Source organism: Culex quinquefasciatus, chromosome 2 (genome assembly GCF_015732765.1).
Source record: "Culex quinquefasciatus strain JHB chromosome 2, VPISU_Cqui_1.0_pri_paternal, whole genome shotgun sequence".
NCBI lineage: Eukaryota > Metazoa > Arthropoda > Insecta > Diptera > Culicidae > Culex > Culex quinquefasciatus.
In genome coordinates, this window is record NC_051862.1 from 181,645,720 (window position 1) to 181,670,600 (window position 24,881).

The 24,881-nt window shown below is 38.4% G+C and overlaps 1 protein-coding gene across 4 annotated transcripts in view; it reads right to left on the reverse strand.

Moving 5' to 3' along the window:
* Positions 1-884: 884 nt before the first annotated feature.
* The window catches only part of LOC6033265, an 83,966-nt gene continuing 59,969 nt past the window's right edge, over positions 885-24,881 (reverse strand). For 3 of the 4 annotated variants that reach the window (XM_038254850.1, XM_038254849.1, XM_038254848.1), the window contains 4 exons: positions 9,988-10,314; positions 8,048-9,923; positions 6,823-6,995; positions 885-1,976 (listed from right to left, as the gene is read on the reverse strand). In XM_038254850.1, the coding sequence (XP_038110778.1) occupies positions 1,473-1,976; positions 6,823-6,995; positions 8,048-9,923; positions 9,988-10,314 (2,880 nt within the window). In that variant the 3' untranslated portion in view covers positions 885-1,472. Of the gene's footprint in view, positions 1,977-6,822; positions 6,996-8,047; positions 9,924-9,987; positions 10,315-20,809; positions 21,280-24,881 lie in introns of those variants that run through there. The other variant, XM_038254847.1, reaches the window with a different exon arrangement.

Consider the following 24,881-nt stretch of genomic DNA (forward strand, 5'->3'; position numbering starts at 1 on the left):
ATTCCTTATGGGAGAACTGTCATTTCTACCACTCGAACCCGGTGCTAGCACCATACTATCTGCGGGAATGTTGTAAAGTACCTTCCAGAGCATCAGAATATGAATCCGATTTTAGTACAGCGTAAAGCGTGATATGTTTATATAAACATCAAAATAAAAAAAGTTCTTCCCTTACAAATTTCTCATAGAAAATTGAATCGCTTTACGCAAAGTGTGGATTAAACCAATCGTTCCCAAAAATTGGGGACTTGTTTAGGACCTCAAAAACAACTGAAACATTGCCGTGCTCACTAAATTTGGACAACTTTATTTTTTTTTTTCATTCAACCCATGTTCTTTTCAAATCTGCAATTACCTAGAAGATTTTTTTTTATTTAGAACAAAAGAAATCAATTTAAAATTTCGTGTTTTTTGTAACTTAGCAAAAAATGACATATAACATCCAGCATATAAGTAACGAAAAATGGCAAAAGTATGTAAAAAAATGGATATCAAATTCTTGGTCAGAGACCCGATTTACCCCTTTAAACAAAGTTTCACGCAAATCGAAGAGGAGTTGGATTTTTGTTCAACAGACTTTTTTTTTACAAATCACAATACTCAAGTGTGTGTACTTTTTCAACAATCAACTCAATCGCTTCACCGAGCCGTGTAAAAGGTCACGATAGACAAATCAAACCACCCTCAAATCGACCGTGCCGAACCATTTCATCCAGATCTGAGTCTGCAGACTCAAGAGGGTCAAAGGGGTCCATCGTCGTCAATGCAATGCTTTTCCAGACGGTCGTTTGTTGAGCGTCATTAGATTCCGATGTTAAATGCCCAGAAACTGGGTGCTTTACTTTCGGGATGGTGTGATATTGAACTTGGGAAAAGAGTTTTAATTGGCTTTTCAATACAATATTTAGTTTATTGGTCAAATACTGTGATTCTTAAGTAATTCTGTACTTGTTATATTAATGAATAATAAATTAATTATTGGTTCCGGAAATATATTAAAACTCTGACAATCAATTTTTAGTTTTTTTTTACAAAGTAACACGAATATATTAGAACACTAAAAGTTAAACTCGCTGACTCATTCATTCCTAAACCTTGAAAGTGGCAATTCTAACTTGATTAAACGTATCTTTCCTGTCTGTATCGTGAAACATTAAGTACTCTTCGCTATGGCACCTCTCTTATCGTTGTAACATTTTGGCACTCTACAAGATAAATCTTTTCAATCATTTTAATTGACGAAGGTTCGTTATCCTTTCCACACTAATCTATCCGGTAATGAAGACCTGCTTTTCGGGGTTGCGTTTCCCAAGTTTCGAACAGTTGCGTTGAATGATCTGAATAATTCATCAGTTGAAAGTTCGTGAACTCGTAAGGTTGACGTAAACTATTGAATCTGATTGCGATTCGAGATTTAATAAGATGAAATCATCGATTAATCTTCACTGGTATGGAACGCCGTAATACAACTCTCAAACAAAGCTCTCCTGCCGCTCCTGCTGGTCCAAAATGACAACCGCCCCGTTCGGCTGCCGTTCGATCGTCAGCCGCGTAACATGCTGCTGGTTCACCGGAACAACCGACATGGTGGCCACCCTTGCTTCCGCTGACCCAGTTGGCCTCAAGCCCTCGTTAAGCTTCCGGTTCAACGCGGCGACATCCCGGAAGGTGGTGCTGCCGCTGCGGTCGATGGTCCGCTCGACACGACCGAAAACGGGCCCCACGACCCCCTCGAGCAGGTCCCCGCCGATGGTTCCGCTGGCCACCAGCCGGGACAGCACGTGCAGGATGTTCCGGATGGTTTTGCGCGTGGCCTCGACGTGGCTACTGGACTGGCTGGTGGTGTTTTGGCGTTGGCTTTCCTGGAATCGCTGCTGGAACGTGGTGGCCAGGAAGAGGACCAGGGGGCGGGCCGCCAGGTGGGGGTGGGACTTTTTGTTGGACGACATGTTGTACAACATCGAGGTGATTTGTTCCTGGAATTGGAAAGGAAAGAGAAAAATTAGTTACTTCCAAGTTCAAAAGGTTTCCAGCCGAAATGTGTCACTTCCGAAGTCAATTTCAGAACAATATAGTCATTCTGGTGCACTTCATTTGTCAACAAAAAGTAAAAATTGCTGAGCCATTAAAAAAAAGAACCCAAATTCTTCTGCTGACAAACGGAAGCAATCTCGTCGAATTTTGCGCTATTGCTGTTTGGTACCCCGATTCCCCGACAACAAAAGGAAAACTCCCCTTCCAAGTTGTGACTATTTGCATGAGGAAGTTACAGGAGTGCTCAAGTGTAACAGCTATTGTTCTTTTTATCGAGGAAAAATCGGCGACAGTCACCGACATCGTTGTCGTCGTCGGAGATGATGATGGGAAATTTCCCCAGAAATTGATCAATCGTGTGGGGAGGGTTTTCGAATGCGAGGTGGACATTGGCGTGAAGTGTTCTAAAATTTAAAATTAAGATAAAATATTGTTTGATAATGAAAACATAAATTTAAAATTGAGATCATTTGAAGAATGAAATCATTAAAAATAACAGAAGTCTTATTCCTTATAGTAGTTTTTTTTTTCTCTCTCTGAAGCTGAAGGACACCAACAATTTCTGAAAATGGCTCCACTTTAAAGCTCACAAAAGCACACGACAAATTTGTGTGACTGGCGACAGTAGTGAATTGAGTCCGCTCCTTTCACCATAACGTAAAGTTACGTTTGTCAAAGTTTACAACCGTGTGTATGTGTGTGTGAGTGTGAAGCAAACCCGGAGCTGGTTCTGTTCGGAAAAGAGCTTCCGCTTTCCGTTGCCGGGACTCCAGGTTGTTGGTTCACCCGGAAAGGCAAAGCTTTCGATTGAACGCCTCGCTGCCAGGGTTCAACAAAAGGAACACAGAAAGTACATTCGGAAGTGAGCACACATATTGGTGTGGTGCTGCTTTCGTGTCGCATGTGGGATTTTTGACGTTTTAAGAAAAACGCAATGTAGTTATCCCCCGATGGTTGGTCACTTTTTCGTTTGACACTTTTTTTGTTTGTACCCCGTTGGTCGGTCAAAGTCAAACTAAACAGTTCGTCACTTTTTACACGGCGCTCACGCACACTTTCAAAATAATCGTTTGGTAGTATGTGTGAACTCCGTGTAAAAAGGGTGTCAAACTTAAAAGTGACACCGTTCGTTTGACAACAGTTGGTGTCAAACCATCGGGGTTTGAGTGTATTTGTTCACTTAATTTTGGCCCTGGCGGTACGTTGCAACTTGTTTGGTGATTGATGCTTTTTGATAGATATGTTTTGCAGAATTGCAACTTTACTAAAATATTCCGTAAGGTTCAAAGGTTTATCAGGTAAGTCTATTGAAAAAAATCAAAATTTGGCCCAAAAATAAGCATGTGGCAGCAAAGCAAAATCGCCTGTGAGTAAAGAAACGTTTGAAGTGTGAAAAGGTGTTTTGTGGGATGAACATGGCAATTCTGAGTTGGCATTGAATTTGTGTGACTGCGAATTGTAAGTATTAGAAAGTGAGTTCTGAACTTGCTTCTTTAAGAAATATTTTTAAAGTGAACATTTAAATAGGTTTAGAATTATTCTAACAGTTTTTCTTTATTTCTTGTAGAACCAAATTCCGAAGCAAACAAATATTTTTAATATGCAATAATTTTTGGTTATATTTCTATCAAATTAGCTAATTTTCTTGGAATATGCTCACCTTCAGTTTTTTTTAAATCAAATTTATTAGATTAGATAAGATAAAAATCAAATTTATCAGTTAAAACACTTTTGAGAAGATTATCTTTTTCCAAAAATCAACTTTTGTGAATTTTGCTAATCTGTTCCATGAAAATAATTGAAAAATTTTAGACCAAATTATTTAACAAAAGTTTAACTTTGAAAATTTAAAATCGGACCAATTATTTCTGAGATATCGCCAGTTGAAAATTATAGTTACCTTATTATCATCGATTTGATTTTGTGAAGCTATGTTTCAGAAACGAACTGCCTAATTTTCAAAGTCTCAGAGAGAAAATTGTAGGAGGTTTTCTAAGTTTTTCAAAAACATTTGTTAAGGAGTGGTTTTCTTTCAAGAAGTATTTTTGAAGTGCAAAAAAAAAACGAAAATACATTGAAAATGTACACCTCGAAGTAGCAATATTTTTAAAAAACTGTACATGTTATTATAAAATCTCAAGTTCTTTTCAATTTTAAATTAGTTTTGGTCAAAAAAATCTTTTTTATTTTTTTTTTTTTGTCCTGGTTTGACCTATTTTCCAAAATTACGGTTTTTCAAAAAATCGTGTTTCCCAAGCCAGATTTTCCACCATCGCGCAATACAGCTTCGAAGATGTTTTTTTTATTACTCTTAAACAAATCATAATAAAAATAATTCAGTATTTTAAGAATTCAATGTTTAGGTGATAAAAAGTTGAATTAAACAATTGTTTTTTTTCTTTCTATCTATTTTTCCGAAAAGTCATCATCATAACCTTCAACTTTGCCGAAAACACCAAATGGAGGCTTGTATGGAAAAACGAATTATGCAAAATTGCTTTTATTGACTTCAGGAATGCATGAACAAAATCATCTTCCACAAAAAAAAAATAATCCTTGCGCTTTCGTTTCTTTATCAACAGATTTGAAGATTTAAAGATTTGAAAATTTGAAGATTTGAAGATTTGAAGATTTGAAGATTTGAAAATTTGAAGATTTGAAGATTTGAAGATTTGAAGATTTGAAGATTTGAAGATTTGAAGATTTGAAGATTTGAAGATTTGAAGATTTGAAGATTTGAAGATTTGAAGATTTAAAGATTTGAAGATTTGAAGATTTGAAGATTTGAAGATTTGAAGATTTGAAGATTTGAAGATTTGAAGATTTGAAGATTTGAAGATTTGAAGATTTGAAGATTTGAAGATTTGAAGATTTGAAGATTTGAAGATTTGAAGATTTGAAGATTTGAAGATTTGAAGATTTGAAGATTTGAAGATTTGAAGATTTGAAGATTTGAAGATTTGAAGATTTGAAGATTTGAAGATTTGAAGATTTAAAGATTTAAAGATTTGAAGATTTGAAGATTTGAAGATTTGAAGATTTGAAAATTTGAAGATTTGAAGATTTGAAGATTTGAAGATTTGAAGATTTGAAGATTTGAAGATTTGAAGATTTGAAGATTTGAAGATTTGAAGATTTGAAGATTTGAAGATTTGAAGATTTGAAGATTTGAAGATTTGAAGATTTGAAGATTTGAAGATTTGAAGATTTGAAGATTTGAAGATTTGAGGATTTGAAGATTTGAAGATTTGAAGATTTGAAGATTTAAAGATTTAAAGATTTGAAGATTTGAAGATTTGAAGATTTGAAGATTTGAAGATTTGAAGATTTGAAGATTTGAAGATTTGAAGATTTGAAGATTTGAAGATTTGAAGATTTGAAGATTTGAAGATTTGAAGATTTGAAGATTTGAATGTAAGAAATATGTGATATTTGAAGATTTGATGATTTTAAAATTTAAAGATACGCAAATTTAAAAATAAAACAGTTTCAAATTTCAAAATATGAAAATTGAATGACTTGAAGATTGGGAGATTAAAACTTTTGAAGATAAAACTTAAGAAATTTCATAATATTTAAAAGTACTGATACGTTAAGTTGTTTTTTTTTTCAATTTTAACAACATTTAACAATATTTTTAAGTCTTGGAAATTATTTGCAAAAGTACACAATAAAAATTCCAATCGTAAAATCGCATCAGCTTTGTGAGCAAAGTCACTTGATATTACACATTGCTTGTACAGTACAGTGCATTGCGGTGGATCTACACACACAAAAAAGTTGGAACAGACGGGATTCAAACACAGGCGAAATATTTCTGAGTGCAATTGTTTGCGATTACCATTTCTTCGATAAACATTGTTTGATATAACAAAAAAATTGAGGTGATATTTTTATGCGGTCCAGCGTCTAACAAGGAAAAAAAGCATCAATCCTTTTAATACCTCATCGCAAAAAAACGCTTCTTACGCACTTCTACGTCCGGAACCACTTACTGATCCAGTTGAAAAAAACCCGGGAGACATTTTTCAATCATCATCAGCGTCGGTGTGGGGTTCCATCAAACCGATATTGAACCACCACCGGGGAAGGAAAGAGAAGCTTTCGTGCAATTCAACGTCAATCACTTTTGCCTAGTTTCGGGGGTACGTAACGCCAAAATGGCCACTATTTTTTGCAACTCCATCGAACAACAGGGATGGCAATTTTTCACGACCAGCTAGGCCTTGTGCACTGAAGAAAAATTGATTTCACATTTAGAATATATTTTTTATAATTTTTGTTTAACTATTAAATCATAAACATGAATATTTATTTAACACGATGGAATTAACTTTAAAAAAAAAACGATTTTTTGAGAAGATAAATTAGCATTTTTCAGTGCAGCCATCCGACAGCAAATTCATTTTTCCACAAGAGTGGGATTAATTTTGGCCATAAAGCTGTCTACTCGGTGAACAGTGATCGTTTTCCTCTGGGAGAAATTCGGGCAGGTCTTGCGTGCGATGATGTCAGTCAATGCAAGTGGATGCAATCATTTTTCTCTAGAATTTACTTGTCGTTTGGCGTCAGTCAACTGCACGGGTCGTGGAAGCAGCTCTGGATTGAAACTTAACGATGCGTCATTTGTCCCGGGACAGGATTCAAGGTTTCGGAGGAGTTGGAGTAGTGACTTCAGGGCTACGAAACTATCAAATTGATGTTTGTAACAATTTTATTAACACAGCTTGAATAATTTGTGGATTTCAATTTCTAAGTTTATGAAAAAAATCTACTAAAAATACTTACGAAAAGGAAAATTGACGCGCTGGGTCCCCGCCGGTCGGCGGCCAGCCGCAGCTTAAGGGCGGTCTCGTGGGCCATCAGGGCGTACACCGAGGTCACCTCGATCCGGGTCAGGTTGTTCAGACAGGCCGAACACAGCAGCAGCGTTTGGCAGCAGGTCGTCTTTTCGACGATTTCTGGAAGGAATTAGGATGTGAAAATTAGTATGCTTTTTTTTTTGGAGGGCAAAACAATTTTATTTGGAAGTGTGGCAGTTTCAACAGGATCAGTCAGCGAGTGTCAAGAAATGGCAATTTTTCTGTAGGACGAACAATTCCTAGAAAAGTTGGTGGCTGACGGACGACGGCACGAAGACGTGATAATAACCGTAATATCAAGAAGGATGAGGGCCCGTGATGGAATAATAGATAAGATGACAGTTTAAAGGCAACAACTTGCAGAGGAAATGAAAAGTTAAAGTGGCACTCAATGCGCAGCGGTGTTTAAAGAAAAGATGAAAAACCAATTGAGATGAATGCTGTCTGATTAAAAGTTTACAACAGTACTTAAAATGTTAAGAGAGTCAGAATATTTCAGATGAATTCTTCTAAAACTGATAATAAATGAAATATATATCTTATTTAAACACGATAATACCAAATAGAAATTTTTATATTTTGGGACAGTTTACAAACTAATGCTCTGTTTCTGAGAGACAACCTTGAATTGAAATGCTTAACGGTGCTCATCAACCAGAACTTTTAGGCCAAGATTATCGTTACCGATATTTTAGTATCTCCAACTGTCTAAAGTACAGAATTCAAAATAGTTTCCAACAAAATTTGACTAATTTTACCATCATATTGTTGCAGGATTGGGTCCGCAAATTTGCCAATTTCGGAATAAGAAGACAACAACTTCCTTTTTCATGACCTCAACTGTAACAACCTCCAGGAAACTTTTCACGCACTTGCTGTTCATTGCCTTAATCGTCTTCGCAACGTCGTCACCGTCTTCCATTGTCAGTCCATAATTGCTTTCGCCATAAAATTTTATTGACTCTCCTCTAGATATGAGGTGAAGGGGCGATACTTTGATAAAGAACATCAGATAGACCACCCTCTGACGGTTTTAATACTCACCACAACCAGTAATTAAAATTGACTACGCAGCAATTACGCAGTTAATCCCTCAAAGCACGGTTGGAGGTCTACTTGAAGTCTAATTAAGATGTAGATGCCAAACTTACCCGTCACGGCTTCCACGATCGCGTGCACGTGCTGCCTCAACCCGTCGATCCGGTGATCCTCACCGTGCCACGGTGCCGTAATCTGGGTCAGCACGGACACCGCTTCCCGAAACTCGGGCTCACTTCGCTGATTAGACTTTTGATCGGCCAGGATGTCCCGCAGAATTTCAACCCCGTCGGCCTTCTCCAGCTGACGGATGGTTTCCGAGGTGGAGCAGACCGTTGCAAGGGCTCGCAGTGCGAGCGCACGGATTGAGGAGAACTTGGACTCGATGCAGATGATCAGCAGGGCTCGAACGGTGCCGTTTGAGATGAAGGCGTCGTTGAGGGACGCGAGCCCTTGGTAGTCGAGGTTGGAGAGTGTGGCGACGTAGCTGAGGTTTGACCGGAGCATGAGATCGCACCTGGAGTCCTCGATCGCGTCCACGATCACCTTCACGAGGTTTTTGAAGATAAGTCGGGATGTGATCAGGAAGTAGCGCTTGATGATCTGGATCTCCTCTTCGACCGAGCGATGGTCGAAGTCTTCACCGTTGGCGGCTGCGATTCGCAGATCGGTAGCCATGTCCACCAGGGATTGAGTGTTCTCCTTGAACTTTTTAAAGTCCGTCTTGTCCTTTCCGAAGTAGTCGTTGCTCTTCTGCTTCTGCACAAACTCGTAGATGTGGGCGGCTAGACTCTGTACTAGCGGAGCTGCCGCAGCGTAGATCTCCTTCTCGTCGTCCTCGTCCTCTTCGTCAAGCTGCTGCTGGTAGCGCTTGATCGAGGCGAACACCTTCTCGACCTTCTCGAACTCACCCTGCAGGGCAACGACCTTGGTTTGGAGGTGTCGGATCAGTTTGACCGCGGTAGCAGACGTCATTTTCAGGTTCCGAGCTGCTTCTACACTGATCGACTTGGTCTGCAGGATGGACATGACTTCGCTTTGGTAGGACATCCGCATGCAGTCCAGCCAGGACTGGACAGCTGGGGTGTGACCGTTCAGGAGGGGATTTTCGTACTGGGTGAAGTTCAGATCGTTGCCGGTGGACAGACGGTTGGTGTGATCGAGATCTGGCTCTTCGTAGAAGTTGTCGATCAGTTTGGTGGGACGGAGCTTGACTGCGCTTCGCTGCGTTCTCGAAGGCGTCGGGGGCAGGGATCGGTAGAACTTTGGTTGGTACATGATCGGAGTGGAGGTTCCATTGGGGTAGAGCTCCGCATAGGTAGGCAGCTCCTTATCCCTCGTCGGGACTTCTTCCGCCTGCCCAAACACAACTGTCTCGTTGTTGTACTCACCCTTTGGCGTCTTTAACGCCGCCAAGCTGACATCCCCGGACAGCGTCTGGCTCAGCATGTTGGACAGCTCGCTGCTATCGAGCGAGATCATCTCCTCCTCGGAGTCTCGCAGCGCCTGGTTGAGGTTCCGCTTGACCCGGAGGCACTTGGTGAGGACACGGCCGCGCTTCAGCGAGCTTCCGCTGCTGCGCGCCGGGCAATGGCACAACGACTGGGACGTCAGGGACGATGGTCCCGAGCTGTCCAGCTGACTAGCGTCCAGGGGTGACGTGTTGTTGAAGGTAAGGCTGTCGATCTTGGTGATCAGATCGACGCTTGGGACGGGCGAGCTTGGCTCGCTGTACGATATCCGACGAACCGTCAGCTCGTTTCGGGTTGGCTCTGGAGGTGGTGGCCTCCTGATAACCGTAGGAGGAGTCGGTGCTTCACTACCGATCGACGGTGATCGCTGAAACAACTGCTCGTTGATCGTTCGCTTCGGCGTCAACTTCTCCGGCGACGACTTGTTCTCGTTACAGCTTCGACCGCTGCTGTTGGTACTGCTGCTGTTGATCGATGGCATGTTCGGTGATCCTTCCGTGTCGGAGAATCCGGAATCCTGTCAAAAAAAAGATCATGAGTACGGTCACAAAACAATCAACTCTCTCTCTCTCTCATCTCACCTGACTCTTATGACTAGCGGGACTGCCCTGCCGGTTGGCCTCGCTCCAACCCCCACCGATCCTTCCATTACCGCTGCCCCCGGCGACGCCGCTGGTCTGCTTTTCCGGCGTTCGCTCCAGCGATAGCTCCTCCTCCTCGTCCAGCTCCTGAAAGTTGCCCGTCAGAGTCGACCTCAGCGGCTGCTGCTGTGGCCGCTGTGCGTTGTACCCGCCGTGGAAGTAGTGTCCTCCGCCCGCTCCAAAAACGCCCGCGTAAAACGGATTATCCGGCACGGCGTTCCCGTAAAACACCCGGCTCTGCGAGCGCTGAAAATTTGAGCGCGACATCTGCAAGGCAAAACGAGAAGAAGAAAGAACTAGTTTAGACACCGTGTACGGAGCAATCAATCATATCTTCGTGCGGGAAGCCACTTGAGTCTCCAACGGCAGCTTTAAGCGGGTTAAAGGTATCGGATTACATGGCTCAGTCGTTTTGCTACTACTTGTCGGATTCCCCAAACCCCTTCCCCCACGAAACTGCTGTGTGTCGCAATGCGATACAGAATCAATAAAATTAATCACGGCCCAGAGTTGGGGTTTGTTCCAGGACTACGCACGGTTGGGATTAGAGCCAACAGCGTGACCGAACATTTCATTGGAATTAGACCGGGATCTGGTCCGTTTGAGTTTGTGTTTCGCATTGGGATGTGCGTAACCTGTTGACGGGAGAGCTTTTAGAATCATTGTAGAATATCTGCGCTTATTTTGGTGCTGTAGGGCCATCAAACCCGGTTTTGAACTTTATTTAGACAAAGCTGTGAACATAACGCGGGTCTTCTAAGAACGTTCTATTGAAATAAACGATCCAGTTTGATGTCAACCTGGTTTCAAGACTTGATATATTAGTCCAAAAAGTTTTACCCGATTCACGTGAAACAGCCCCCCTCTTTATTGTGCTAGTTCAAGGAAATGTTGCAAACATAAGCAAGCTTTAGAACACATCTGTAGAAGGTAGCCAAATTTCAACATTCACAAAGTTTGTACTCAGCATGAACAACTTTTCCGGATGATTGGATTTATGGTTTTGACACTTATTTGACGGGTTTCCCAGATAATAAACCCAACCAGGAAGAAAAGTTTAGTATCCATCTGAAGTCCTTTTGTGGTGTAGCTTGCCAACGACCCACCCACCCTTTTATGAGCATTTTGCAAACGTAGTAATTTATTGTGTTGGAGCAAATCTAAACAAAAAATTGAATAATGCGATTTTCCCGTCATGCTTTAGGGGTTTAGAATTTTATTCTATAAGCGATATGAAATATCTTCAACAATCCTCCACCATACAATCAAAGATTTGTCGAACATCTGCTCTCTCTGAAGCTTTCTTCGAGATTGTTTATTTCAATTCAACTGGATTCCAATTCAACTTGAATCCCACCGGAACCTACCGCTCTAACAAGTGGTTCAAATGCCTCCGTCAACGATGCTCGAGCAAAAAGAAGTACTTTCCTAATGGAAAAATTCACTCTCAGGAGCCCCGATACTGGGATTTCCGAATCAATTTCACGAACGAATAAATAGTTCCACTTCATCAGGGGACTCCATAGATCTGAAATTCTAAAGGACGAAGCAAGTTTTGGAGAGCAAGGTAGAATTGCCCTAGCTTCAACTGAGGTTATTAACTAGAGCTAGTAAGAGCTAATTGGAAAGGCTTCCGATAAATGTATTAATAGATTTGTTTGAAGCTTAAGAAACGAGAAAACCACTCAATTTGGGAACTCTGACTAGGGAGTAGAATGAGAAATAATGAACAATGAGTGATCAAAATAGAATAGTATTGATGTTAAGTTAATGATTAAAAAAAATCCATTTAATGAATCAAAAACTGTAAGATTAATTTCAATTACTTATTCATTTATCAAATAAAAAACGTTGCTTAATCCACCTTTAGGTGGGTGGTGCCTTCCTTACATTCATAAAGTTAATGAACTACAGAGCCTCAAAAAAGAGTATAAATAAGACTTATTTTTATCAAAATATCTGAGATCCGGCTTAAAAAAGTGTATAAATAACACTTTAGTGGTTATAACTTTTGATAGGGTTGTCAGATCTTCATCGTTTTAGGCTGATTGAAAAGGTCTTTTGATTACCTATACAAAGACAGGTCGCATGGTGGATCCGGACAACATTTTCATCAAAATATTTGAGATCCGGCCTCCAAAAAGTGCATAAATAACACTTAAGTGCTTATAACTTTTGATAGGATTGTCAGATCTTCAACGTTTTGGGCTCGTTGGAAAGGTCATTTAAATACCTTTTTAAAAATGTATAGCATGACGGGTTTTCTTACAAAAACCACCCTTTTTACAATCTTCCGGACTTTATTCGAAATCGTTTTTTTAGCATAACTTTTGAAGTACTTTACCAAACTTCATAATATTAACTAGGGTCTTGTGGGACCCCAAGACGGATCGAATGAGACCAAAACGGTTCAAATCAGTTCAGCCAATCCGGAGATAATCGTGTGCATATTTTTCGGTGCACGGACTCACATCCAGACACACGCACATACATTTGTACAGAATTTGATTCTGAGTTGATAGGTATACGTGTAGTTGGGCCTTAGAGGTCTGATAAAGAAGTTCATTTTTCGAGTGATTTTATAGCCTTTCCTCATTGAGGTGAGGAAGGCAAAAACATAACAAAAATTAAATATTACCGCTGCAAATTTTGTTTGAATGGCTCTATTTGGAATGTGCATTTTTTACATAAAAATAGCAATGAGTAATGCTCTAGATTTTCGCAAATTATTTTGAATCTGGCCAAGGATCAGACAATATCACAATATTTCTTTTTTAACATTGAACTATTTTTAATTTTTTTAATTTCTGAGATATTGGTTCTATAGAATGAAAGACTCTTTGGATATGACTTCAAAAACGTCAATTTTCATTTTTTTTCTTTTATCTGCTTTTTTTCAGTAACTAGAGGTCCAATCCTAAATGTCTCCTGGGCAATTTATTTGAAAGTTTTCTCAACTTTTGAAAAAACTATTTCAGAAATGAACAATCATGTGAATTATTTAAAAAAAATCTAAAAACTGGAATTTTTCAATTTAAATTGAACTATAAGTGGCCGAGCCACGTAGCCCAGTGGTAACGCTTTCGCCTCGTAAGCGGTAGATCGGGGTTCAAATCCCGGCTCGGACCAACATAACTGGTGATCTTTTCCTTTCTGGATTCGATTGCTTAATAAAGGGAAGGTAGTGTATCGTCACAAACTGGACCTTATCAAGACACCCTAGGAAGACAACCTATGGAATTTTAACAATAACCTTAACATGTTAAAATAAACTTTCACTGAATCCGCTTTGTAAATTCCGGCCCCGATTCTCTACACGGGTGTTCCCCCCAGGAACAGGGAAAGATTTACTTTTTTACTTAAAAGTGGCTTTATCTTGAAAACGGAGCAGTTAATCAAAAATCCTGTAAAGTCCCTTCGATTGCAAATTTGTTTTTTTTTTTTTTTTTAATGAAAACAATCCTTAAAAAAATCAAATATAATTTCTATTTTTCGAACAAACACGTTTATTTATCAAAAACTCGACGTAAATTGTGTCTCTGATCGATGGCTCAAAAGTTGCTGCTTTTTGTCTCATTAAAAAAATCTAAACTTTTTTTCTGTTTGAGTATTAAACTTAAAAAATATTCATTTTGCGATACTGAATTTTGTTGAATAAAAGTTATTACATCTTTGCCAAATACAATAAAACCGATCAAAAAATTCCTTCAAAAGGGACCGATTTTCGAGTATTTAAATAAATCACGTTAGATTAGATAACAATAAATATTTAGTTTAAACAAAGAGTAAACATTGAAAACTCTTTTTTTTTTTGAACTTCTTGAATCGACAGTTAAATACAAAAATCCATTATTTAAAACTAAATTACATTCTTATTTTTCCATAAAATTAAAATCAGTGTGAAGATATATCACATTGTTAAAGTTTATGACACCTCATTCCATTTAAAAAAAAAGAAAATTAATAATTTTCATAAAATTAATAAAAATCAATCAGATTTGAAAATGTCTAAATGAAACATTAACTGCCACTTTGAAGGTGTCTGGACCAAAGCACCAGTTTCTGAAAATATGTCTATCGAATTTCACATAGCATGTCATAGCGACTGGTCCGGACACCTTTAAAATGGCATTTTAATGTTCACAAGATTAGTCCCAATTGACTCCACCGGAAGGTTCATTTGAGGGAAAAAATATGTTCATGAATGCTTAAATATTTTTCAAACTGGTGGCGAAATTAGAGCTGTTTAGTTGCCTTTATGCAGATAAGAAATTTTAACATTTCAAATTTATATATGTTTTTTTTTTTTTTTTGTTTGGTCCGATGCAAATGGGTAATTCTCTACCAACTCACACGAAATCGGGAAAAGTTGCCCCGACCCCTCTTTGATTTGCGTGAAACTTTGTCCTAAGGGGTAACTTTTGTCCCTGATCACGAATCCGAGGTCCGTTTTTTGATATCTCGTGACGGAGGGGCGGTACGACCCCTTCCATTTTTAAACATGCGAAAAAAGATGTGTTTTTCAATAATTTGCAGCCTGAAACGGTGATGAGATAGAAATTTGGTGTCAAAGGGACTTTTATGTAAAATTAGACGCCCGATTTGATGGCGTACTCAGAATTCCGAAAAAACGTATTTTCATCGAAAAAAACACTAAAAAAGTTTTAAAAATTCTCCCATTTTCCGTTACTCGACTGTAAAAAATTTTGGAACATGTCATTTTATGGGAAATTTAATGTACTTTTTGAATCTACATTGTCCCAGAAGGGTCATTTTTTCATTTAGAACAAAATTTTTCATTTTAAAATTTCGTGTTTTTTCTAACTTTGCAGGGTTATTTTTTAGAGTGTAACAATGTTCTACAAAGTTGTAGAGCAGACAATTACAAAAATTTTGATATATAGACATAAGGGGTTTGCTTATAAACATCACAAGTTATCGCGATTTTACGAAAAAAAGTTTTGAAAAAGTTACTTTTTGCGTTTCTCTTTGTTTCGTCGTCCGTGTCTGTCGCGGGTGACCATGAACGGCCATGATCGATGACGACCAACTTTTTTAAAACTTTTTTTCGTAAAATCGTGATAACTTGTGATGTTTATAAGCAAACCCCTTATGTATATATATCAAATTTTTGTAATTGTCTGCTCTACAACTTTGTAGAACATTGTTACACTCTAAAAAATAACCCTGCAAAGTTAGAAAAAACACGAAATTTTAAAATGAAAAATTTTGTTCAAATGAAAAATGACCCTTCTGGGACAATGTAGATTCGAAAAGTACATTAAATTTTCCATAAAATGACATGTTCCAAAATTTTACAGTCGAGTAACGGAAAATGGGATTTTAAAACTTTTAGTGTTTTTTCGATGAAAATACGTTTTTCGGAATTCTGAGTACGCCATCAAATCGGGCGTCTAATTTTACATAAAAGTCCCTTTGACACCAAATTTCTATCTCATCACCGTTTCAGGCTGCAAATTATTGAAAAACACCTCTTTCGCATGTGCAAAATGGAAGGGTCACCGCCCTCCGTCACGAGATATCAAAACGGACCTCGGATTCGTGATCAGGGACAAAAGTTACCCCTTAGGACAAAGTTTCACGCAAATCGAAGAGGGGTCGGGGCAACTGCTGTGTGAGTTGGCGGAGAATTACCCAAATATTTTTCAAAGTTTGTATTCCTCGGCACAGGCACAATAATAAAAAAATATAAACAAACCATATTTACAAAATTTGCATAAAAAAAGTGTTTTAAAATGCATTTTACACTAGTTCAGATTTTTGCGATCATCAGTTTTCAAAAAATGTAAAATTTGACGAAAATAAAAATTTTAGCATAAAAAAAAAACATTTTGCGATAATTAACATCGAAAAATTTCAAAAATTCGAAAGATTTTTAAATTAACCCAAACATGCATAAATGATTCTAAATGCAGGAGAATACATTTAAATTGATTTCAGCTGATTGCAAATTCCATTAAAATTGTGAAGTTTTTTGAAAAAATATTTTTTTGCCCCCTGATTTTTCGGGCCAATTTTGAAAGGGAGAAAGACAAAAACTTTATTTAAAATTTGTACCAGCCTTATAAGTAAGTAAGATGCTACCAGAAATGAAGCAATTTTCGTAAATTTTCTTCGATTTGATCTATAACTTGCTTGAAAATATCTGTACAAGTGCAAAATAGAAAATGCCTCATCCAAATTTAATTAATCAACACTTCAAACCAATCCCGACACTGTCATCACCAGTATGATTAATCACCTAATCGATTAATCGATTATGCTCACAGCAGTCCCTTTCGTAGTCCAGCAGCTTCAGAGCTAATGACAAACACAAGCAGCAGCACATTCCTCAAATTAATTGCTCATCCATTATGGGCACCACCAGCTGCACTGCAGCGAATCCAGCGTCTGTTAACATTCCATCCAATACCGGGGGCAGCTTCCGCATTTGGTAGCCTAGTCGCAACTGCATAGAGTAACAGCTTCAGACCCTAAACAAAGCAGTTTAGTATCGATAGGGTTGGTACGGGAAAGTCCTGGTCGTTTGACTTCTTTTTACATTCGTGGAAACGATTTTCGATATCGAGGTCCTACTGTAGTCGATCGAATATCCAAACAGTTGAATCAACCCAAAGCAGCTGAATGAAACCGTTCAGCTATTGGTTTCGGTCGTCCTCCGTAAACCATTCGCAAAACAACTACACAGCTGCAAAAACCCAACACAAACACATGTTTCAACTCCAGCAGCGTGAATTCGTCGTGTACTCATTCAGTAGCTGCTCGTAAGCCTTTGAAGTGTAAACAAAAGACTTTATGTTTTACAACAGTTTCGCCAGAAAAGGGAAAACAGAAGCTCGTTGCTGCTCGTAGAAATGAGAAAACACAAAAGGTAGTTTTGTTTAGCAAAACGAGCTCGCAGCGTGAATCATCCCGGCGGCTTAAAACAACGTGTGTTGTTGTGTTATCGCCAATTAACATGAATAAGCAATGAAGTTTTACTACCAACCTTCCATAAGGCTCGCGCGGATTACTCACTCATTCATGAACGTGGTTTGTTGGAAATTGGCGGGTAAATTCCTCACGAGACGATTCATTCGAGTGATAAATGTAAGGTGAGGGTTTTTTTTATAAAGTTGAGAATTGTAAGTATTGTAGAAGAATAAGTAAATTATAGGTACAAAAACTTTGCCAAAAACAGTTTGAACAAACTTGACAATATATAGGTCGGTGCTTAAAAAAGGAATATAATTCAATAAATTCAAAAAGAGATATTGACTAATCTACTGTCATCACCACCAGTTTGGCCAGTGGGTATTGCAATTGCAATATTGCATCCGACAAGAGAGACAAAACAAATCCACTTTTTTCCTAAGTTTCTTTGTCGATGTCGTTGCACGTGTCACTTTTTTCTACTTCTAATATTGTCTGAGTCAGTTGGCACTTTTCATCTTATGTCAAGCCAAACAAAAATCGTTAGTTTTTTCGGATTTATTTTAAATTTCATAATAACGTTAATAAATTTCCAATGGCTCGTGGATTTTTTTTATCAACAACAAACCCAATATTCATTCTTAAAAATCTGCAAAGCACCCCGTTTTTGCCAGAGCCCCTTTGAAACTTTTATAGTGGCAATATTTGACATTGCTGCCAACCAGCAGCCGAGAAACTTTGGCAGATTTTTTTGCTCTCCATTTCTTTGCACTTGTTCCTTCTTCAAGAAGTTCTCCAGTTTCAATATGTACCACAGCCGGAACTGGCAGGATATTTGCTTTTCCAGCAACCCAGAACGTGTCAATCGATAGTGAGTTTCAAGTTCAAGCTAGTTTTTTTTTTCTTGTTTTATTCGAGCCGAAATTGTTTGCCAAGTGACACCTTGCAATGGCATACGGTTGAAGAGATTTGTTTTGGCAGTGGATATTTGTAGTGACACATTTTTTATTTAAATATCTTTTTAAAACAACAACAGAAAATATAATATGACACAAGAATTCGGTACAAATTATGTTTTATTCTTTAATTGTATTTTAAACTTATTTTTTTAAGTGATGAATTTAGCATCACAAGGTAATACTTTATCAAAAGTAATACTCTATTGAATATACATTAGGGTGCCCAGAAAAAATGACCCCCTGCTCCACAAGCAGAAAACGGTTTTTTGGGTAATTTTAAGCATCTGTGTAAATTTTGAGCGAAATTGGTTGAGATTAACCCATTGATACCCGAGCCCAAAGTTGGTGAAAAAAATGTTTTTCATACAAAAATGACTTTTTTAAATCGCTAAGAACTTTTCAGGATCAAGTTTTACAGCTTTGGTATGTTCTACAAAATTGTAGAGCATTAAATTTCCAATGAGAATCTCACATTTGGGAATATTCGGATGAAAGTAGCGCACCGTGGAGACCAAACCGTAAAAAAGTTGAGTTTTCCATACATTTTTTCAATTTTTCCCATACAAACTTCACCTTCGAATATCAATGGGTAAATGTTGACCGATTTTGCTCATATTTGGCCCAGAGTCCTAAAATAGTTCAAGGAACAATATTCAGCTTGTGGAGCGAGGTTTTGAAAAAAAGTCCCATATTCTGGGCACCCTAATATACATTAGAAGAAGACATACATGTAAAACTGTTGTGCAACCAGATGTGCAATTCCAAGAAAAAAACATAATATCAATGAATATACAAAAAAACAATTCATTTATTTATTTTCAATTTAAACGGCAGTTTCTGTTCTATAGTCTCAAAAATTCATAATTCGTAATGAGAAAAATAGCCCTACCTGATGCCTGCCCAACCTTTGACCCACAAAGGCTTTTAAAAATAATTAGGTGACTTCAGGCTGCTCATGAGATGAGAATCTAAATTCAAAAAATAAGCCTGAGATCAATTTTTTACAAGAAAAATTAAATAAAAATATTTTTTATGAAAAAAGAATGATTATTTTCTTATTCAATGTATAGTTTGGAATTTCTTTGTGTTTATTTTTTAAAAAAGTTTTGATCCAAATTAATTTATAAATTTTGCCTTTGTATGATTCTAAATGTCATAAAACCTGTTTAAAAGAATTAATTTCTATCAGTTTCAACTGCGTTTAAACAAATCAACGTAAATCTTTTTTTTTTTTTTTGAAACTGGAATCTAATTATTAAAAATTGAAAAATGCTCCAAAATGAGCATAGAAATCAAGAATCAACTTAAGATTATTTTTTGTGTGTTTGTAATCATTTTAAAATACTTGAATCAAGGTGTATAGCAACGCAAAAAAAAAGTGTTTGTAAAAGAGAATCAAATCCAAACATCAATAAATTTAAGATTGACAGACAATAGCTCATTAATTTTTGTTTCTTATCGTTGTGAGGAGGAAATTCAACTTCAAAGATGTTCAACGGTGAATGTTATTAGAATGATTTTAAAAAGTTATGAAATATCACAAACACAGTTGACAACAATTTTATACAATTCAAAATAAAAAAGACAGATAAACACATTTTTGAAAGTAATTCTATATTTTTTTCTAAAAATTAAGATATCAAAATGAATCTTGTTTGCATCATTAGCTTTGTTTTCTTTAAAACTTTTATAATTTTCTCAGGCCCGCCACTTATTAAAAAAATGATCATGCCAATCTGGCTAAAAAAATGGCGCCCTGGCCCTAGCTGCAGATATCATAAAATTATGTTTCAATAAATTTATTATTTAACAATTGAACATAAAACAAAATAAATGTATTTAAATTATTGTTAAGATTTTTAAAAGCAGTGTGGAGTAAAATTTGAGAAAAGCAAACAAAAGGCAATGAAGTTCAGGAAAACAATGAAATTAATCAGTTTACTTGATTTATATTGCAGAAAGGAAAGCAACCAATTTCCAAACAAAGCTTGGTTACTTTTTAAGCTTCTCTTTGTTTGATCGTTCGTGACTGTCGCGGTTGGCCATGATATTTTAAAATGATTTTTTTTGTTCTCATTGAAAATAAAGATTCTTCTGGGTTATTGCAGATTCAAAATGTACATTGAAATTGTTCCTCAAAAGATTATATATAAAGCGGAATTAAAAGGAACAACTATTACTCGTCTTTTTGTATTCACAGTAATGCATTCTGCTAAACGCTCAACCAAACCACAATTAGATATTCCAAGCAATTTTACAGTAGAGTAACGGAAAATATCGCAATTTTTGAAACTATTTTTGTATTTTTATTTTAGATGAAATAAATTAAAAAAAACACGTCTTTTTCGAATGTTCAAATATGGAAGGGGTCGTACCGTCCATCCGTCATGAGATATCGAAAAACGGAGCTATCTGATATCGTGATCAATAACAAAAATTGCTTCTTAGAATAACATTTGCAGGTCGGTACAACTTTTTCCGATTTGTGTGATTTGTGCGAAGAGTTACCATTCTAGGTTATTTTGAGTTAATGACATTATTTTTTGAAACTATTTAAAATCAGCCTTAAAAAAAACTCCCTACTATTCAAAATATTTACATGTGTAATTTAAGATAGACTTAAAGCTTCCAAATGCGCTTTGCAAAATCTCTTCACGAACGTCATATGGAGTGAACAAACACCGTAAAGCAAAACTACCCCTAAGAGGATTTCCCTTAACGCTCTTCTCGTCAACCATCCGTAACTGCCATAAGTAATCCTAATCCAAGCAAGGCATGCATAGGGGTTTTAAGCCGGCATGAAGTGTGCGTGCATTTGCTGCATTTTAAAAATTTAGATTTAAAATTATAATGATTCTGGAAAAACTTACATAGCTCATCGTTACTTCGCCGTTGATTTAAAATCCAAATTAAATAATCCAAAATTGGTAAACGTATCCACAATCCGTTAAACTTTCACATCACTTTTACTGCACAATCGCTGCTATTGATTGACCATGGTTGGCCACGAATTCACTAGCATTCGATACACTGATTGTAATAGTTGCAACACCACACAAAACACCTTATTCAACGACACTCTATTCACACTTTTCGAGTGTGACACTCGACAAACACCCACCCACTAGCTCTTCCGGGACTGCTCAACTGCTTCCGGAACCCAGCAATGTGCCACCCAATACGCGCACAAAACAAAGGGCGGTCAACGGCTCGCCCATTAATTACGCCGCACCTCCAGCAAAACCAAGTGGCCACCCCGAAATCCCCCGTAGAACTCCAAAACTATCCCCCGGAAAAAGCCCTGCCCCGCGAACCCAAAGTAGTAGACGTAGCTGCAGCGCGCGCTTTGAACCGTTCTCGATATTTACCCGAAATGCACTGAGGACGACTCCGTTACAAACCGTCGAGCCGACACCGGTACGGCACGGCATAATCACCCTCATGAGGAACCTTTTCCAACGGGCGGGCAACAGAGGAGGATGGACGATGATGGCAGAAGGCAGCAGCTTACACACGCACGACAACAGAACGGTACAGAACAGAACAAGCCAAGGTAACCAAAGAAGAAAGAGGAAAAGAGAGGGCCAAACACGGTGCAGCCGGCCAAAACAAGCCGAGGGCAGGCGGCAGCGCGCAGTTAAAGCGCCACGAGCAGATGTTCGGCACCTCGGCCGTTCCCTCACCACCCCTCTGGACAGGGAGGTAATGTTTACTTTTGCTACATACAGAGTTCGTCCTTGCACGGTGGCAGCGATGCGATATGATGCTTGCCTGCATGTTCGATTACAATACCGTGGTGTACTGGTTGTAATGTCAAACCTTGTAGGGGATGGTTGGGACTTTTGAGGAGTTTTCATAAAAATCATACAAAATTATCAATCCTGATAACCAAAAAGGTACAATATCCACAGTACTTCTATACCAAGTTCATGAAAAATTAAAAAAAAAGAACATTTCTATAGTTTTTAATTATCAATATTTTCACTGATTCCATTTTGACAAATGAGCTTTAAAAATTTAAAATAAATGAAAAGTACACCTCCGTGTACGCACGAGAGCAAGTAGCAGTCAAGTGCTCTGTGCTCTACCGTTTTTTCGAAATTTTTCGCCGTAGTTATTAGTGATTACCCGCGAGTTTGCTTCTCCAGCATGCCAAAGGCCGGCCGTGGCCGTGGCAGTTCGAGTGCGGCCTCGAAAAACCCGCGAAGTTCGTCTACCGGCCGTGTGCAAAAAGGTAAACAAACCAACGCCGTGTCGGCCGCCATCGCGCAGGGGAGCGTGAGCGCAGATGGAATCGACAAAAAGTATCTACATCCCGGATACGTTCCGAGATCACCAGTGCGAACCCGTTCCGGTACTTCCGGTGCCACGACCAGTGGCACATCAACATCCGCCAACATCCCCATCAGGAACGAGTTCCAGATGCTGAGCGACGACGAAGAAAACAACAACACCGATGGTAGCAGCACTACCGACGACGACGACGACGATGATGGTCGTGCACGGAAAAAAGTGCCGACGTCAAAAAAGAACAATTCTCTGACGGAACGAAGACCACCTCCAATTTTTGTTTTGGACACGTTGGCGGACGATATTGACGAGTTGCTGGAAGGCCTCGGATATTGTCTGAAAATCGGTAAGTCGTCAGTGCAAGTTTACACATTTGACGAAAAGAACTTCGACCTGGTTGTGGAGAAATTGAAGCATCAAAACTTCAAGTTTTACACATTCGACCCCGTGCAGAAGACTGCCGTTAAGGTCGTTTTGCAGGGGTACCAAGACCGCCCGATCTCCGACCTCAAGAAGGACCTCTCGGGTGCTGGAATAACGCCGCGTGACATAAAAGTGCTCTCGCGGAAGACTACAGTCACAGGTACACACACACTGTACCTGTTGTACTTCGACCGCGGCACCGTCAAAATTCAAGACCTGCGGAAAACTAAGGCGTTGGACGGTTTTTGGGTAAACTGGCGGTTTTACTCAAAGAACCCGACGGACGCAGCGCAATGCCACCGTTGCCAGAAATTTGGCCACGGCTCGCGGAACTGCAACCTCCGCCCCGCTGCGTGAAGTGCGGTGAAACACACCTCTCGGAGGCGTGCGCACTGCCGTGCAAGGCGGACTTGGGGGACAAGGCAGAGCAAACCAAGGCGCGCATCAAGTGCGCCAACTGTGGAGGTAACCATACCAGCAACTACCGTGGATGCAGCGCACGGAAAAACTACCTCGAGGAGCAGGAAAGAGGAAGAAGAAAGCAGCAGCGTCCCACCCTCCTCAGCGAAGTACGAGCGAAACCGTGCCGGCAGCTGGTCATCGTACGGTTCCAGCGGACAACTCAGCGTTCCCTCCTGGATGGGGGCGATCGTTCGCCAGCGTGGTCGCTGCCGGCAGTGGCAATACGGCCCAGCAAGAAGTTACCGGAGAAGATCTCTTTACCCTGCCAGAGTTCTTTGCTCTCGCAGGGGAGATGATGACGCGGTTTCGGACCTGCCGTAACAAGGCGGAGCAATTCCTGGCCCTTGGGGAGCTGATGATCAAGCACATCTATAAAGGATAAAATACTGTGATCTAGTTTTAAGCTTATTCTTTTTCTATCCCCTTTCCCTTGCAATTTTAGTAAGTTTTTTTTATATTTTTCTTACTCTTGGTGACACCTTTATTTACAAGCAATAACTGTTCCAAAATGGATTATGATGTAACACACAGCTGTAAGGAACTCCAAAACTCTGTTATGTACCTCAAAAGAACTTATTGTATCTTGATTATTCACCAATAAAACCGAATTGAATTGAATAAATGAAAAGTAAAGTTTAAATTACGAGAAATGACTGTTAAAATAAAAATAAATACGGCCATTACAAAATATACTTCAAGGTATTGTCTTCCCTCCTATCACTTCCCCCTTTTTAAATTAAAAAAAATCAATCAATAGGAAAAATAATTATTGACTTAAATTTAGATTTTCACAAAAAAATATATCTGAGCAATTCCATGTCAAAAAGGGAATCTGTTGTACCCGACCCTCTCCGATTTCAATGAAACTATGTAGACATGAAATCCCAGGCATATATAAGCCATTTTTGTGTATATGGAGCCAGTTACACTCGATAATGACATTTGAGAAGGGCGTAAGTGTTTTAAATATTTTTGTATTTCGTAATTTAAATATTGCTGTATCTCGAAGCCGTTGCATCGTATCAAAAAGTGGTCGAAGGCAAACTTGTAGGAAATTTGACGGGCTTTCCGAAAAAAACATACACTGAAAGAAAAAAACAAGCCCATACATCCAATTGAAATATGGTCAAAGCCAAACTTATGGGAAATTGGACGAGCTTTCCGATAAAAATATTTTCGAGACTGAAAAATCTAGTCTGTCATATATAAATTTCCAAAAACCATCAAAAAACCTATTTTTCCAACATCTTTATTTTTAAAACCGCTGTAACTTCACAAGGAATGAACTTAGGACAATGGTCAATATGGAGACTTTTATGCAAAATTGTCTGGAGAATCGACTCTCGAGTTCGGTTTTTGAAAATTTTGATGTTTAGAGCACTTTTGAAAAAACAGTTTCAGTAAATGATTTTTGTATTTTTTTTATGTGAGTTGCTCCATCCTGCATTTTTTGTGAGTCTTTTTGTAATATCTTGGCTATCTTCACAAAAATTTTGAACGAAAAAAAAATCGAAAAAAAATAAAAAAAATCATTTTTTTAGAAATTTGTGAGTTGCTAAATTTGTATGAAATTTTTAATGCAGACAGCTGCCAAATTTATATGGAAAATAATATGGGCAAACAATTGATGCAAAATGGCATCGTTTGGCATACCGAAGGCACCAACAAAGTTTCAGCCGGATTAAAATTATAGAATAAGACCTATTTCCAATATTTTTTTATACAAATAAACCTTTAAACAAAGCAATAAAAGAAAAAAAAATGGAA